The 19,116-nt window shown below is 35.1% G+C and overlaps 1 protein-coding gene across 1 annotated transcript in view; it reads right to left on the bottom strand.

Moving 5' to 3' along the window:
* The window catches only part of LOC134283845 (sushi, von Willebrand factor type A, EGF and pentraxin domain-containing protein 1-like), an 82,307-nt gene that overhangs the window by 36,432 nt on the left and 26,759 nt on the right, over nucleotides 1–19,116 (bottom strand). The window contains exons 6-7 of the mRNA XM_062766363.1: nucleotides 14,888–15,002; nucleotides 4,521–4,609 (exon numbers count right to left, since the gene is read on the bottom strand). Of these exons, the coding sequence (XP_062622347.1) occupies nucleotides 4,521–4,609; nucleotides 14,888–15,002 (204 nt within the window). The remainder of the gene's footprint in view (nucleotides 1–4,520; nucleotides 4,610–14,887; nucleotides 15,003–19,116) is intronic.

Raw genomic sequence — 19,116 nt, forward strand, 5'->3', positions numbered from 1 at the left:
TAGTTGAAACTGGCCCAGCGGTTCTTGAGAAGAAGTCGAAAATGTGAAAAGTTTACAGACAGACGGACAGATGGACAGACAGACGGACGCCGGACAAAATGTGATCAGAAAAGCTCACTTGAGCTTTCAGCTCAGGTGAGCTAAAAAACTGGAGATAAATCTTACTCAGTGCATACTAGTTCGGAATCAAATGTCAACATGGTGAATATGAAGCAAGAAACAGGCGTGTTGAAATAACGAGTTGATCGTATATGGATTATTTTTGTAGGTTAAAGGTATGCACAACCTCAAGAAGGTTTGTGTTATTTACTGTAAATCACTTTTATTCGCGAGAACTTTATTTTCGCGTAATTACGCAAGGCAGTGTGGTCGCGAAAATTTAATTCTCGTGTATAATAGTATTCCTGAAGAATATATAGAGCAATAACCACAATTCGCGAAAATTTTGTCTCGCTAATCAATAGTCAATGACTATCTCGCGAAAATATGGTGTCGCGAAAATTAAGTGATCTACAGTAATTTGGTAGTTATTTTGAATGCAAATCCTTTTATATTCTTCAAAATTGTTTTGCAGAGATTCTCATTCTGCAATTTTTGCTACTTAATTACGACAAATATATACATGTCCCTGATTACGAGTGTATGACAGACATTCTAACTGTGGCGAGGGCTTATAATGTCTTGATACACAGATACATGTAGATTATTCTAGCTAAAACCCCAGTCACATTTCCAAAAACGACTCACGGCCGACGGGTTTTGAAGCAAAAATGGGATTCTTCGGGTGACAGTCGTCAGTTCATCGGCCGTTGTCTTGGCCGATTTTGTCCTCTTTTTTTGTCGGCTGACCAATTTTGTGTCCATCGGTCCAAGTTATAATTTTTTATGCGTCGGTGGCCGATTCCTTCAATTGAAGTTATCCGTCGACCAACCTTTGATCATCGGCCGACCATCGGCAGTCAGTTTATAAAGTCGGTTGTCCATCATTGGACAAAAAGGGTGTTTAAAATTTTGGCCAATGCTTAAAATCAAACTGTAGCTCAGAGGTCGATGGTCGGGCGACGATTGGCAGACTTGTGAATATTTAACCTAGTAAGGATGCATAACACAATCAAAATTTTGATGCATGGATCGATATAAATTTTTTGAACGAAAATAACATAAATAATTGATCCGTAAGATATAAAGAAATCTTAAGCATTCTTTGCTGCTTAGATATGCACCATTTGTCATTTTTATGCAATTCCATACAAAATTTTGCACATATTTTCAACATTCAGTCACAATTTTATAAGATTCGGGCACTATGCCTTGCAAACATTACTCATGTCACCTATCTAAATATAGATCTATGAAAAAAAATTGCTGAATTCTAAAGAAAAAAGAGTTTTTGTGTTATTTGTCCAAGTCAACGGTGTCCCTAGGAATTAATGTGACTGCTCCGTGTCGCCCGATACTGTATCGGCCGATTATGTTCTTTCAGCCAACAAGACCAGAAAAATTTAGTCGCCCGACCATCGGCTTAAATGTGACCTAGGCATAAGTGACAAAGCATTGATCAAGTTTTTTTTTTTTTTTAATATAATTGTTTTTTAACCATGTAAAATGCGTTCTTTTGACCATAGCATGCACACTTGTCTTATGACATTCATAGACATCGATCTCTCTTTGTAAGACAGATCGACTTAATTCTAATTAGACTTTTCATGCATAAACAAGTAATTATCGAAATATCTACATTTTGGGGGCACTTTTTCATATACAGGATATTATAAAATGACATTCTATAGAGGAACATGTATTGCTTCTGGAATACTCTCAGATTTAATGTTTGTTGAAAATGATATCAGAAAATGTTGTCAATGTGGATTGAAGAAAAATTTCTTGAAAATAGCTTATTTACTGAAATTTGTTCTGCTTTGTGTTCTGAATTCCCCTTTTTAAACCATTGAATGTCGATCAGAAACAAAGAACTGTGAATACATTTTCCTTAAATCTATAATTGACTCCAAACTCAATCTAGAAATTAACTTCATCTTTCAGTTTAAACAAGAAGTCTGTGAGCCAATGCTCACTAATAATACGATCTGATGTGAACATACACATCAATGACATCATGTAAATTTTGATACACAAATTCAGTGACTATGGTGATGGGCAGATGCACAGATAAATAGGAAATTGACATCAGATTCATATAAAATAAATCTCACTTTATAACAAGCCTGACCAAAGTATGTGCTAAAATTTCAAGCATCGATCTGTAATGTGTAGTTGCTGAGAAAACTGCGACAAAAATTATTGTTATACAGATGGATTGCACTGAAAAACAGGAAGTTGACATCAGAAGTGAACAACAAGAGGCTCAGGGGCCACATCGCTCACCCGAGCACTGCCTGGGGAAAAAACAAAATACTTTGATCAACCATTGTGGCTTCTAATGACCCTACCCCTGGGGGTCATGATTTGAACAATCTTGAATACACACAATCTGAGGATGCTTCTATATAAAAAAAGACCAATGATAGCTTAATTACTGTTCTTGAGAAGAACATTTTTCCTATATATTCCTCTGTAACTTTGATCGACCATTGTGGCCCATGATTTGAACAAACTTGAATCTAGACCACCTGAGGATGCTTCCATAAAAATAAGACCAATCTTTGCTGTTCTTGAGAAGATTTTTAAAGATTTTCCCTATACATTCTCAAGTAAACTTTGATTGACCATTGTGGCCACACCCTACCCCCAAGGGTAATGATCTGAACTTGAATCTAAACCACCTGAAGATGCCTCTATATAAATATCACTATATTACTATGGCTTTTGTGCATGCTCTTGAGAATAAGATTTTGAAGATTTTTCCTATATATTCTTATGTAACTTTGATCAACCATTGTGGCCCCCACCCTACCCCCGGGGGTTATGATTTGAACAAACTTGAATCTAGACCACCTTAGGATGCATCCATAAAAATAAGACCAATTTTTGCTGTTCTTGAGAAGATTTTTAATTATTTTTCCCTATACATTCTTATGTAAACTTTGATCAACCATTGTGGCCATGCCCTACCCCCAAGAGTCATGATCTGAACTTGAACATGATCAAATTTGAATCTAAACCACCTGAAGATGCTTCTACATAAATATCACTTTATTACTATGGCTTTTGTGCTCTTGAGAATAAGATTTTGAAGATTTTTCCTATATATTCTTATGTAAAACTTTGATCGACCATTGTGGCCCCACCCCATCCCTGGTGGTCATGATTTAATTGAACAAATTTGAATCTACACCACCTGAGGATGCCTCCATATAAATATGACCTAGCAATCATGGCTTTGCTGTTCTTAAGAATAAGATTTTTAAATATTTTCCTTATACATTCCTATGTAAAACTTTGATTGTCCATTGTTGCCTGACCCTACCCCCAGGGGTCATAATTTGCACAAACTTAAATCTACACAAAAATGAGGATGCTTCCACATTAGTTTCATCTTTCCTGGCCCAGTAGTTCTTGAGAAGATTTTTAAAACTAGAGGTACTGTGAGCAATGAGCTCACTAAATGATACCCCCCGCCTCCCATATGAATAAAATGGCAGTGTCCATGTTTTGCTCTGGAAAATCCAAAATATATGTCAGATCAAAAAGTAAAATAGGAGGTGCACAATGGCAATATGTAATAAAGATTCTGTGAAAGTTTCATCAAATTTCATTCAGTGGTATGAGAGGAGTTGCGGATAAGAGATGGGTACCCCAAAGCGTAACAGACGGACGGACGGACAGACGTACAGACGGACGGAATTAACGATTACTATATACCCTCCCGCTTTTCAAGCGGAGGGTATAAAAATGACATTTATTTTTCAATAATTTATAATTATCTCCCCTTGAAAGAGGGTAAGGCCCATTATTTGAAAAAATTTGAATACCCTTCACCCAAGGATACTTTGTGGCAAGTTTGGTTAAAATTGGCCCAGTAGTTCTTGAGAGGAACAACAATGCCAACAGACAACGGAAAAATTATCAGAAAAGCTCACTTGAGCCTTTGGCTTAGGTGTCAGCTACAAATGTATCCCACAATATGGCATGCCTTAACAAACAGTGTACTAAATTTTCAAGCATCTCTGATGAGTAGTTGCTGAGAAAACTGCAACAAAATTTGTTATGTATGAAACGGAGAGATGCATGGATGGACAAGATTTTGACATCAGATTTGAACAAAAATGAATCCCACTATATGGCATGCCTCAGAGAAGATTGTGTTAAAATATCAAGCATCTGCGATGAGTAGTTGCTGAGAAAAATGCAATAAAAATTTGTTATGGACAGACAGATAGACAGACGGAAAGACACACAAGGGTAAAATAGTATACCACTCTCTCCTTTGGAGCGAGGATATAAAAATAAAATTGAAAACTGACGAGAAATAAACTTCAATGGGAAAATATTACAGTGAATGCATTTCATGTAATCAGATAAAGTTAAGGTCATAAATCATCTAGTAAATTAAGACCTACCTATAAGACATTTATGACATACTGTGCTATTTTGTTCTCTGGTTTCAGAACCTCTTGGACATGGTCCACATTCTTTACAACCAATATCACTGAAAAATGAGGACAACCATATAATAATTTCTACAACATTAAAGTCTATCTGCAAAACATTAATAAATTGTTTTTATTCCAGTCATTCTGTTTATTTGTTTGTTACACTTTAGCCAAAATATGAGAGCAATGACTTAACAGCCTTAATTTTGGATCTTTTTTGTGATTCCTTTACCAAACTGAAAATGAAGTGAATCCAAAATATTTATTCAGACAACTTAATACATATACTGTATACAGAGAAACTCTCACCCCTTTGGCCCATGTAACTAGAGGGTGAATTTTAAAAAGGCGAATTCAAAGAACACAGTATAAATTCTTAAACAGATCTGTGATTGGGAGAATTGCAATTAAAATGGGGCAAAATTGTTAGCAAGTGTAAAAGGGCGAAAATAACCCTGTATACAGTAGTTTCATACCATTTTAAAGAGTTTGGTTGCTGAAATGAGGTTATGTGAATCTTTAATTCACATTTCTGGATTCAAGAATTTAACACTATGATAGAATAAGTTTAAAGTGGGAAAATCTCTTGGAAGTGCAAGCAATTGTACATGTATTTTGTTGTCCACAACTTTTCATTTTTCTGATGATGTTGATACAACTTGTTTATCTCATATGTGTGGATGATACTACATGTTGGATAAACCTATGTTTTATCCATGGGTAGATGCTTTCAATTATCAATAGCATTTCCGCTTTTGACACAATCCCTCACTTCAAGAGTTTATTCTATTGAAACTTTTATTTGTAAAATTCTTGCCCTTATAAAATGCATGATAAAGAGCAGTAATGTTAAAAGCAAGAAAAAAGACTTGTATATGTCAAAGATTTTATCAAAGTACCAACCTGTATTGGCTACTTGAAGATGGATGTTAACCACCCTCCCCCCCCCCCCCTTCCTTTAAACATGTTAAATCATTTTCGGAGAAAGTAAAGCCTAGCAGTAAAGTTGGTGTTATAAGATTCCTGTAACGTCTTCAACAATGCTTTCTTATATTATACTATGTATGCCTAGTTAGTAATGTAGATATAGCTAATACCATGAATCAACAAGGAATCTACAAGTAGCCTTGCCTAGAACGTTTTGTACAGGTCCAGTCCAAAGACTATTTCTACCTACGTAGCTACAGTCCCTGAAATGTTCTACTTTCCCCACCTGAACCGTGAACAAATGAATTTTTGAATAACCCTTATTATAATCTATTTAATTGTATTGGTTTATCTTTACCAATGTAATACATATTTAAAGCAATATGAGCTGCAACTTTGATGTCTGAATGTTTTGTTGCAAAATTGTAAATAACTATTTCCAACAAACTAGAAATATGACCATACGACATGAATGCCCCGCCCAGGGTATATTAGTAATGCAACATGAAAATTTGTATTAACTGCATTTGCAGAGCCAGTTTAAGGTCCTTGAACATTCAAAAAGAAATGAGTCAGTATGTTTTTATTTTTTGTTCTATCCAGATGGATCCATGATGAATCAGTAAATATTCCTCTAAGAATAGAGAAATTATGAGAATTGACAAGATTGGATGGGATGAAGAACCTGCAGTCTGAAATATATAGGTCTTGCTCCAGATTCAAACATGCAGGCATTTATGTGCAGGAATTAAACTGAGAAAAGGATTAATAGAACTGCTAACTATAAGAGCATGGACTGAAAGTAAGTAAATTAAATCACAATGAATAATTGGGTCCATATTTTAAAGTTTATGTCATATATAATTAAATACACTTTAAATTATATATTTTATATGCAGAGAAACATGTAGTTTTTATAAACGAAGTCAGATGTTGCTTTTGAGTCCTTGTTTGTCAATCAATCCTATGAATATACATATATGATTTTAACACACACAAAACAAGATACAAATGTGGGATCACTAGGTCAAAATTAGGTTAAATTCATTTCTTAAATGACTTGGTTTCCATGACTGCACAATGAGAGTAATTTCTCTCTATCTTTTTAACAGATACTTGCATAATGTTGGAAAGGAAGCCCCTCCTAATCATGAGAAGTTAGAGAAATGTCAGTGTGAACTTGAAGTACCAAGAAAGTAGTTAATAAATAATCCTGGCAAATGCATTGTCCGTTAGTTAGAGCATCTACTCTAGAGTTGCAAAGGAAGGAGTTGATCCTTATGTCGCAGGTTCGAATCCCACTAAGAAATATGGAGACCGGTCCTAATCCGATGAGACCGTATAAACCGAGGTCCCGTGTTGCAGTTGCGAAAAAGATCCGTTCCTACTCAATGGACCTGAGTGCCAAGTTTAGGACAAATTAGCAGCTCTCCATTGGCAAGTGGTGGTGTCTCCATATTTTCCAGGATGACCAATTTAAATTTGTGCCATGGTATTACTCAAAGGTTGTGAATGTAAATAACATCTGTTGAACTTTTAGTGCTCTCTCTGATGTAACAGTGTAACTGTTCAAGTCCATTTTTTCTCTTTTATAAGTTTTTTTTTTAAACATTGATTTTATAGTTAGTGTTATATACATGTGCCTTTACCATGCTAATTTCTTAAATAATTTTTAAAATGGCTTGAATGTTCTTTTTTTTAATTACATGTAACTGTAATGTTTAATTATGTTCTTTTAAAATTAATTTAAGTAAGGTATGTTAGCTTACGGAATTGTGTGTGCCAGAAATGTGCCGCAAGTGTGTGCCACAAACTTGCAGTTAACTATTTGCCAGAAATGTGCCACAAGTGTGTGCCACAAACTTGCAGTTAACTATTTGCCAGAAATGTGCCACAAGTGTGTGCCACAAACTTGCAGCTAAGTGCATAATGTAAGGCCTTGAAATGTTTGCCGTAAATGTGCCACAACTTTGCCGCAAATATGCTGCAAACTGTGTGCCAGAAAAAAATTTGCATACGAAAAATCTATTTGCGGCAAATTTGATTACCTGTTAAAATTAACAACATTAAGACAGCAAAAAAAAACAAGAGGCCCACGGGCCTTATAGGTCACCTGAGTATCATGTAACAACTTTCCAGGGATTGTATTTGGTTCGATTTTTAATCCAAAAGCCATGAAATTCACAAATTCTCTCACTATTGCTTATCAAAGAGCAGATTTCAAAGCATAATTTATTTTTTTCTCTTAATGCTGCAGCCCTGAAATTATTTTTTTTTAAACATTGATTTTATAGTTAGTGTTATATACATGTGCCTTTACCATGCTAATTTCTTAAATAATTTTTAAAATGGCTTGAATGTTCTTTTTTTTAATTATATTGGCCGTAATATTTAATTAGTCACACGGTTTTACAAAACCCGTGTCAGAAAGCCATGCTAGTTTCCATATATGGACTCACGGATTCTGTAAACCCGTGTCTGAAACCCGTGTCCTTTTCCATATATGGAGACACGGTTTTTTGGAAACCCGTGTGTGTGCCGTATACCATATAAGGAGTCACGGGATGTGTGCATTTGTTTAGATTTAGGTCATGGTTAAGAATTTGCCTGATGTAACTGTGATGCCAAAGTGTGTGCCAAACAAACTTCACATTGCTTTACATTAATAGTTTTGAACTTCAAACATTAAAAATCTTATATGAATGTGTGTGCCAGGATTAACTATGCAGCTAAGTTTTTAATTAAGATTTTATGATAATGTACAATATTCAATTGTAATTTGTAGCTAAGTTTGCACAATCTGAGAAAGAATTTAGTTTAAATAAAACTTTCACTAGCACAGTGTGTGTCACATAAAATATATACTTAAAGGATTAATGAAAAATCTAAAGTCATTCAAATAAATCTAAATTTCCTGTGTAAAATTAACAACATTAATACAGGAAGAATGAAAATTCAAAAATTGACTTATTTATTCTAGATAACACTTACTGCATTTATCAAAAGTAAGAACTTTCCACTGACATAAATACAATTCCAACTGACATCTATTACTTAAATATCCTTTAATAGAGCAAAAGCACATGAAATTCACAAATTCAAATAAAGGAAGTTATGATTGAGCATGCTTATAAAAAGCAGATATAAATAATTTAGTTTGAAGCAAAACCCGCCTGAGTTAAAAACCGTCTCCCTGGGACACCCAGCCTCCACACAGGTTTCTGTGAAATTATCTATTTTGACATGCAGAACCCGTGCGTCTTTTTAAAAACCCCTTTAGCCGTGCCCAAGCCGTGCCTATCGAACTTTCTACAGCCAAAGCATTTTTTTTATTTTTAGGTTTAGTTATGAACATGAGAATGAAAAAGTCTCAAGGGAGAAGGAAATAAAAAAGATTTTTTGGATAAATCAATTATCAACATTTGAACATTCTTTTTTTATGCTATCCTAATAGGCTCCTTACCACTGGACACATAAATGCTTACAAATAGGAAAGTAGAACACTTAATTCCTTATTTCATCATCTGCCAGTTTAAGCCAGTTCTATAAATTTTGTGATGTTGATCAAAATGTATTTTAAAAAATCAATTCTTTAAAAGTCTTTCAATATATCTTCATTTTTTAAAAATGTGTTAGGTGAATGTGTAGACATTGTTCTAAAATATACTTGATGCCTAAATTATAATTCCTATCATAAAACAGACAGTGGGTATTGCGGAGTTGGGTGAACATTTTTTTTCAATAAAGTGTAAAATAATTTTTCTGGCTGATACAAATGATACTACATGCCTGTATATATTTGTATATTCTTGCTTTTTACTAGTTGAATTTTTTTTTTTATTTCTTCAGGTTATTGTTTATTTCTTCCTTAAATGGACTTAACTTCTCCCATAGTTTTATTCATTACATCTGATGCATAAGCAAACCTTTTCTGAAGAATGATGCTTAGACTGTAAGCTATAACAGAGACCTAAACAATGTCGCTGGCAATATGCAATAGCTACCACTGGCAATTTAAAACCTGTGGGAGGAAAATAGTTTACAGATACTTTTGAAACGAATACATAATTATCTCACCAGCATGTCATTGTGCAACAAAGTCGTCAGCATTTTATTTGTCCTTTGAACGGGTGAGACGTTTTGAATGGCACTCTTTCGATGAATTTTACACTAAAGCAAGCTATCTTCGCAGATCTAGCTTTATTTACCCGCCGTTTCATCTTAAACCGGAAGTGCAAGTTCGTAAATTTGAAATCTCGATCCCGACTCAAATTTGAAATCGGAAAAAAAAAATTAATTTTTTTTCTGAAAATTCAAAACCTTGAGCGGAGGGTTTGTAAAACTGAAAATAAAATAAATCTTGGCCTAAAATATGTAATTAGATCATTAGCATATTGACCAGGAGCAAAGGATAAGATGTTCATAGAATTCATGCATTTCACTATATAATCATTAGAGCCCACCCTAAAACAAGAACCCCTGACTCAGGGGCCCTGAAATTCACAAATTGGGGAGAGGCAGTCTTATTCAACATAACTTTGTACTTAGTTACTTTATTTAATGCCCAGGAGTAGAGAAGAAGATTTTTAAAGAATTAATGTATTTTCACTATATAATCAATAAAGCCCCGCCCTAGCACTAGAACCCCTGACCCAGGGGCCATGAATTTCACAATTTTGGTAGAGGCCACCTTATTCAACATAACTATGTACTTGGTTAGTTTATTTAATGCCCATGAGCAGAGAAGAAGATTCTCAAAGAATTTATGCATTTTCACCATGTAATCAATTTAGCCCCGCCCTAGCACTAGAACCCCTGACCCTGGGGCCATGAATTTCACAATTTTGGTAGAGGACTCAATGCTGATTACAATCATGCAAACAGTTTGACTGCTTGATGTCCAGGAGTAAAGAAAAAGATTTTTAAAGATTTCATTAATTTTAGTGGTTTTTGCCCCACCCCTCAGGCCCCAGGGGGGCAGGGACCATGAAATTCACAATTTTTGTTCCCCTTCACCCATAGATGCTTTGTGGCAAATTTGGTCAAAATTGGTTGAGCGGTTGCAGAGAAGAAACTGAAAATGTTTAAATGTTAACGCACGGCGAACGACGGACGACGCACGACGACGGACGACAATAGATAGCAATAGGTCACCTGAGTTTACTCAGGTGACCTAAAAATAATAATTAAAAAATAAAATAGCAATAATAAACAAGAGGCCCATGGGCACTGCGGCTGGGAAACAGTAGAAATTGGTTTATTACTGAATAGTTTATATCCAAAAGTAGTCCCATGACCAATCATGGCTTCGCTATTCTTCATAAGATGATTTTTAAAGAATTTTCCTATATATGTCTATATATGTAAAACTTTGATTGGCCTTTGTGGCCCTGCCCTACCCCAGAGGGTCATAACTTGAACAAACTTGAATCTACACTACCTGAGGATGCTTCCATATAAATATGATCAATTATGGCTTTGTTATTCTTGAGAAGAAGATATTTAAAGAATTTTCCTATCTATTTCTATGTAAAACTTTGGTTGGCCATTTTGGCCCCGCCATACCCCCAGGGGTCATGATTTGAACAAATTTGAATCTACACTACCTGAGATGTTTCCATATAAATATGGTCAATTATAGCTTCACTATTCTTGTGAAGAGGAGTTTTAAAGAATTTTCCTATATATAATGGCCCCGCCCTACCCCCCGGGGTCATAATTTGAACAAACTTGAATCTACACTACCTGGGTATGCTTCCATATAAATGTGATCAATTATGGCTTTGCTATTCTTGAGAAGAAGATTTCTTGAATCTTAACACTACCTGAGGATGTTTCCACATAAGTTTCATCTTTCCTGGCACAGTGGTTCTTGAGAAGAAGATTTTTAAAAGATACCACCAAATTTTCATTAATTCCCAATTATGTCCCCTTGAATGAGGGCATGGCCCTTCATTTGAACAAACTTGAATCCCCTTCACCCAAGGATGCTTTGTGGCAAGTTTGGTTGAAATTGGCCCAGTGGTTCTTGAGAAGAAGTCAAAAATGTGAAAAGTTTACAACGACGACGACGACAACAACAGACAATGGACAAATTGTGATCAGAAAAGCTCACTTGAGCTAAAAATGATATCTTAATATATATCTTGACCTAAGAATTCAATGAAATTATCATAAATCATTTTGTACAGTATTTTAACCAAAACTAGAGGTACTGTGAGCAATGAGCTCACTAAATGATACCCCTCGCCTCCCATAATGTCCATGTTTTGCTTTATATTGTTTTACGGTAATGTGTAAAGAGGAATGACTCGTCATATCAAATGTTATCCAGAAGCTTCTATATGTGACGTCAAAGGTAAGCAATATAATGGCAATGTCCATGTTTTGCTATGGGAAACCTAAAATACGTGTCGAATAAAAAAGTAAAATAGGAGGTGCACAATGGCAATATGTAATAAAGATTCTGTGAAAGTTTCATTAAATTTCACCCAGTAGTATAAGAGGAGTTGCAGATAAGAGATGGGTACCCCAAACGTAACAGACAGATGGACGGACGGATGGAAATACCGATTACTATATACCCTCCCACTTTTCAAGCAGGGAGGTGGGGGGTATAATAAAGTATGAACATTATTTTAATTCCATATTTCATGTATAAATGTATATGTATACACATTATTCAAAATTGACCTTAACTTCAAAACAAAGTTCGTTTGCAGACAGAAGCGGTAGAGTTATTAATCTCAATGTGACAGATAAAGATAATGCTAAGGATTTTCGTCATGTGGAAGGGTAATTAATCCCAAAGGACAAATTGCACAGCCTTCCCAGTTTACAATGGTAACATTCTCAGCAGTTATCTCTCTTTGCCCCTTCATTCTTATGCATAATTAAGGAATATACCCCACCATCCCAGCTCCAAACCAGAAGACAAAGAGAACCAAACTTAGCTTCAAAATATGTATTTCTGCCTACTGAACTACCATACCAAATTTAAACTTGACTGGGCAACTATAAAAACCAGAAGTCTCTGTCGAGACTGTAGCTCTACTGGTTTATACTTAAAACAGAGGCAGAGAAAAGTAGCAGTTGGGACTTGAGACTTTAAAATAGCAATAAATAGAAAAATGATCCTTGCCACTCATCAAAATAAAAACCGATGTACAGAATTTTGTATCTTATTATAGTCTACTTTTGTACCTAGTTATATTGAAATCAGACCAAAACTGTAGGAGACGTAGCATTTTGAAAGAATTTCACAGAAATTTCTATTTTTAGTAACCATGTCAACATCATTCATTGAAAGCAAAAACCGATGCACAAAATTATGTATCTTATAGTGTAGTCTACTTGTGTGCCAAGTTATAATGAAATCAGACCAAAATTGTAGGAGGAGTAGCATTTTGAAAGAATTTCATAGAAATTTCTATTTTTAGTAACCATGGCAACACCGTTCATCAAAAGTAAACACCCATGCACAGAATCATGTATCTTAGTGTAGTCTACTTGTGTGCCAAGTTATATTGAAATCGGACCAAAACTGTAGGAGACGTAGCATTTTGAAAGAATTTCACAGAAATTTCTATTCTTAGTTACCACGGCAACACCATTCATCGAAATCAAAAACCGATGCACAGAATTATGTATCTTAGTGTAGTCTACTTGTGTGCCAAGTTATATTGAAATCGGACCAAAACTGTAGGAGGAGTAGCATTTTGAAAGAATTTCACAGAAATTTCTATTTTTAGTTACCATGGCAACATCGTTCATCAAAATCAAAAACCGATGCACAGAATTATGTATCTTAGTGTAATCTACTAATGTGTGCTAAGTTATATTGAAATCGGACCAAAACTGTAGGAGGAGTAGCATTTTGAATGTTTTTCATAGAAATTTCTATTTTTAGTAACCATGGCAACATCGTTCATCAAAATCAAAAACCGATGCACAGAACTATGTATCTTAGTGTAATCTACTTGTGTGCTAAGTTATATTGAAATTGGACCAAAACTGTAGGAGGAGTAGCATTTTGAAAAATTGTTTACAGACAGACAGACAGACGGACGGACGCCGGACGCATTACTATCGCATAAGCTGACCAGTAGAGCTAATAAGTTATTACAAAAAACAGAAAATTTGTGGATGGAAGAATGACAGACGGACAGCTAGACAGACGGACAGACAGAGTGAATTCTATAGGGCACCTGCAAATCCTTGCGAAGCCCTAAACCCACAAATCCTTGTGGGGCCCTAATAAGTAACCCCCCCTCCACACACACACACACACACACAGAATTCATGCATTTTCACTATATAATCAATTAAGCACTGTCCTGCTCTAAGACCAGAACCCATAACACTCAGGGCCATAAAATTCACAAGTTTGAAAGAGACACCCTTGCTCATCATACCTATACATAAAGATTGTTTAATACCCAGGAGCAGCTAAGATTTTCAAAGATTTAATGCACTTTCACTACTGTAGATCACTAAATTTTCGCGACACCTTTTTTTCGCGAGATAGTCATTAAATCTTAATTAGCGAGACAAAATTTTCGCGAATTGTGGTTATTGCTCTATATAATCTTAAGGAATACTATTATACTCGAGAATTAAATTTTCGCGAGCACACTGTCTCGCGTAATAACGCGAAAATAAAGTTCTCGCAAATAAAAAGTGATTTACAGTATATAATATACACAGCCCCGGCCTAGCACTAGAGTCCATTACAATCATGCCCACGGTTTGACTGCTTGATGTCCAGGAGTATAGAAAAAAATTTTTAAAGATTGCATCAATTTTAGTGGTTTTAATCTCATCCCTCTGGCCTCAGGCCCCAAAGGGACAGAAATCATGAAATTTACAATTTTTGTTTCCCTTCACCCATAGATGCTATATGCCAAATTTGGTTGAAACTGGTTCAGTGGTTCCAGAGAAGAAGATAAAAATGTTCAAATTAAAGTTAACAACTGATGAATGCCGAGGAAAGGAAGACAAACGAAAAAGATAGTAATAGGTCACCTGAGTAATTCAGGTGAGCTAAAAACTATGGATACTGTAGATCACTTAATTTTCACGACACCTTTTTTCGCGAGATAGTCAGTGACTCTTTATTTGCTAGACAAAATTTTCACAAATTGTGGTCATTGCTCTATATACTCTTAAGGAATTCTATTATACATGAGAATGAAATTTTTGCAAGCATACTCTCTCGCATAATTACGCGAAAAAAGAGTTCTCGCAAATAAAAAGTGATTTACAGTATTCTGTATGAAAAATGTGTATTCAGTGAGGTATTTGGGAGGGGGCACTTGATAGTTTCAGACTGGAAAAAAAAAGGATGAACACCTATGCAGGCATGGGTACTTGTTGGAAGAAATACAGATCAAACTATTTAAACATACCTGCAGAAGGATCCTACAGCACATGGGTCACATTGGGTCTTGTTCTGTTTACTCTGATAAAATCCTTCAGAACATAGGTTACATTGACTAGAGCCATTGGCTGCTGAGAAACTTCCTACAATTAAAATGTTTTACTTTATGTCTTCAGATTCATAAATTGAAATTAACAAGAGGCCCAAGGGCCACATCGCTCATCTGAGTAACTTTGGCTATGCTATTTATTAAATTACCAGATTTCCGCCCTTGTAATACCTATTGTGGCCCCACCCTACCCCCATGGGACATGATTTGGACAATTTAGAATCTACCATACCCCAGGATGTTTCCACATTACTTTCAGCTTTTCTGGCCCAGTGGTTTTTGAAAGGAAGATTTTTCCTATATATTTCAATGTAAAATTTGGATTTACTATTGTGGCCCCACCCTATCCCCGGGGGCCATGATTTTAACAATTTAGAATCTACACTACCTCAGGATGCTTCCACATAAGTTTAAGCTTTTCTAGCCCAGTGGTTCTTGAGAAGAATTTTTAATGACCCCATTCTTTTTTTTATATTTCTGGATTATCTCCCCTTGTGAGGGGTCTTAGCCCTTCACTTTGATAATTGATAGTCTGTCTAATCCCCAATAACAGAATCTTGCTATAGAGAGTTATTTTGACCCCAACAACCTCACTACTTCCTCTTTACTCAAAGATGCTTTGTACCAAATTTGGTCAAAATTGGCTTAGTGGTTCTTGAGAAGAAGTTGAAAATGTGAAAAGTATACAGAGGGTACATAAAAAGTAGTTTGTTCTTCTACAATACACTACCTAAAGCATGATTCTGTATTGATATGGCTAAGGCCATAATAAATAAATTGCTAGATTCTCATCCAATTTTTTTAAAAATTGAGGAGGGCGGCTTTTATTTTATATTTTTTCAATTTTGCAGATTTGTTATTGACCTGGTCAATCGGTGTAATTTTATCTACAATACCCGAATAAAAGTCATAGTAAAGGTTCAATCATCTCTTACTTTACATCATCAACAATCTTTTTCAACCAATGACCCTTGTATAAAATATATAGGCATGTATTACAGCAATTACCACCATCTTTTCAGCTGTCAAAATCATGTCGACTTTCGCTGGATTTATAACGAAAGTAGAATGGAAGATGAATACTGATCCCAATCAGAATTAAGACGAAGAAAAACAGAAATATAAAAAAAAATCGAGACGGGGGTATAAAATCAGGGCGGGCGGGGATGGAAATCTGGGAATATTTTTATTATGGCCTAATAAAGACAGAGCTGTTCTTGAGAATGACATATTTCGTATATATTTCTTTGTAAAAATCTGATACACAATTAAGAAATAAGATATACCGGTACTGTAAATGTATTATATTTAGTGTGTACAATATTTGGCAGAAATTGAGTTTTGAACATATTAGCATAGATTTGATTTAGCGCATTTCCTAATTATGTACTTATTTACGTATATAAGTACAAAACATTTAGCGCTCTACTTGAATTAGTGTAAGTCTCTTTCCACCAAAAGCACTAAAAAGAATGCACAGCCAAATGTAATACGTTAGTAATTTTTAGAGTTTCTTTGGAGTATGACATGAAGTATCCTATAATGCCCGAAGGGCATTATTGTAGATTTGATCACGTACCGACTTCATGTCATAACCCAATGAAACTCTAAATAATGATATTTTATTTCTCATATTTAATATATTTTACTTCTTTTATTCATGTTACAAAAAAATATAGGCATTACAGTAAAACTCGTTTAGTATGAACATGGATATTGCAAATTCACAGTAATATAGCAAAGTTATATATTGGATCCCCAGCAACATAAATTTAACAGATTCCATCTATGGATATAACAAATAACAGATATAGAAAAGTAATTTCATAGGTCCCCGTGACTTGGTTATAACTGAGTTTAACAGTATTCAGACATTGCTATGGAAATGCAGCATAATTTACCTACGACGTCTTTTGACGTCACAATCGGAACTTTCCAAATGACCGGTGCAGTTTGTTTTCCAAACAGAAGAAAGTCTGATCATGTGACCAACTGCATGTCACATGAAAACTGAATTTCAATTTGATTAGTATTGTTATACCCCTACTAAACAGTTCCTATGTAATTCCTTACTAAAAAAAGTCCAACAATTCAACTGTTTTCCCCGCCTATCGGTCCAAGGAACTGTTAAAATTGCACGCTGACATCATATGGCACTAAATTGAGTTATCTTTTCCTCATTCGGCAAACCTCAGCTGATTTGGATAACAGTGAGTTAAATGTACTTAGCCGAGGAGTGCCCAGTAATTTAAACATGTCGTTTAACTATGACATCACAGCATATCTGGTGAAGCATAAAGCAGTTCGAGGACTTGTGTTCTAAGGCTACCTGTCATTCACAGGCGCTTGCTGTCGTTAAGATAAACGAAAATGACCAATGTTCATTTCACTGCAGCAAACGAGGAAGAAATCTAGTCGATACTTGAAAGTAGGGACAGTAAGAATGCAAAAAATATTGTGAAAACAGCTGAAAATATTCTCAGCGAATAAATGTCTTAATTTAAGACATATCCATCGCTTCTGCTTAATAAATCGTGTGAAGAATATTAAGCATATTGACTTGAGGAAATTCTATTGTGCCGCTTGTAAGAAGGATGGAAGCATGTATGTGAAGAAAACCATGATTTCTATTCACTATGGTTTACAGAAATAATTTGAGAAGTCCCATGGCAATGATATAATAAATGATCCACGATTGAAGATGGCAAAAGCCGATTGTTGATAAATACACACTATATTTATAGTCTCTATCTCCCAAAACAATGTTATTTTCTGTTAAATATATGAATTTCAGGTGTATAACAAAACATATGTTGACAGAGGTCTCGGGCAACAGTCAACCTGTTGGACCCGGGAGTGCAAGCTGTTGCTTGTTGCCTATATTGGGCAACAGCTTGCACCCCGGTCCAACATATCGACTTTTTCCCTCTACCCCAGTCAACAACTGTATATATTGTTATATAAGGAAAAACATTGGCAAATGTAAATATTTGCAGTTGAATGTTTTTTTTAAAAGTCAAAATGTTAAATCTAAAGGTTAAGGTCAAAAGGTAAAAAAAACTTTGATTATGAACTTTGCAGAATTATTAATTTTATATACTTAAGCAAGTAAAAAGTGATTTTGGACAGCCCAGCCATGAAAACTCAGACCCCCCTCAAAAACTTGGATTTGTGTTTAGTTGGTATGAAAAGTCATAGGTATGAAGAAGATTTGGAAGTTAACCACTACCACACATGTAAAAAGTGATCTTGGACTCCCACCCTAGAAAACTCAGACCCCCCTTGAAAACTTGGATTTGTGTTTAGTTCAGGTATGAAAAGTCATATAGGTTTGATGAAGATTTGGAAGTCAATCACTACTACACCCCCCACCCCTCAAATTTTCAAGTTTGGGGGAGTTAACTTTTTATATCCTCCGCTTGAAAAGCGGGAAGGTATATTAAGTACTCGGGATGTCCGTCCGTCCGTCTGTCCCTCAGTCTGTTACGTTTTGGGGTACCTATCTCTTATTCGCAACTCCTCTTTTACCACTGAATGAAATTTAATGAGACTTTCACAGAATCTTTGTAAATATTGCCATTGTGCACCTTCTCTTTTATTTTTTGACCGGACACATATTTGGGGTTTTCTAGAGCAAAACATTGACACTGCCATTTTTTCTATAATATTGAATGATACCCATCTTTCATTGTAACTCCTCCTTTACCACTAGTTAAAATTTAATGATACTTTCACAGATTCTTTATTACATAATGCCATTGTACATGTGCACCTCCTATTTTACTTTTTGATCCAATCTCTTGTTTATTCTTTTTTTCTGCTTGTCAACAAATTTCTGGGTTGAATCTTTTTTCCCTGGGTTGACCTTAATTGAAAAAAATTCCCGGATCCACATCTAAGGTTCAAGATATTATGACTATAAAATGTTGAATGGCAAAGGTCAAATTATATCATGACCATAAAATATTGATCCTCCTACTATTCAAAATTTAAATTGAAAGGGGAGAAATAATACAGAGTGGGTTGAATGTATTATGACCATAAAATATTGATTGACCTAACTATAAATTAAAAGGAGCGTTCAAGATATCATGGTTGTAAAAAAATGACATTTAGGGGAATAGGTGTCACAATATTATGCTAATTGT

The sequence above is a fragment of the Saccostrea cucullata genome, unplaced genomic scaffold (genome assembly GCF_032062105.1).
Source record: "Saccostrea cucullata isolate Sc308-1 unplaced genomic scaffold, CSIRO_AGI_Scuc_v1 ctg146, whole genome shotgun sequence".
Lineage (NCBI taxonomy): Eukaryota > Metazoa > Mollusca > Bivalvia > Ostreida > Ostreidae > Saccostrea > Saccostrea cuccullata.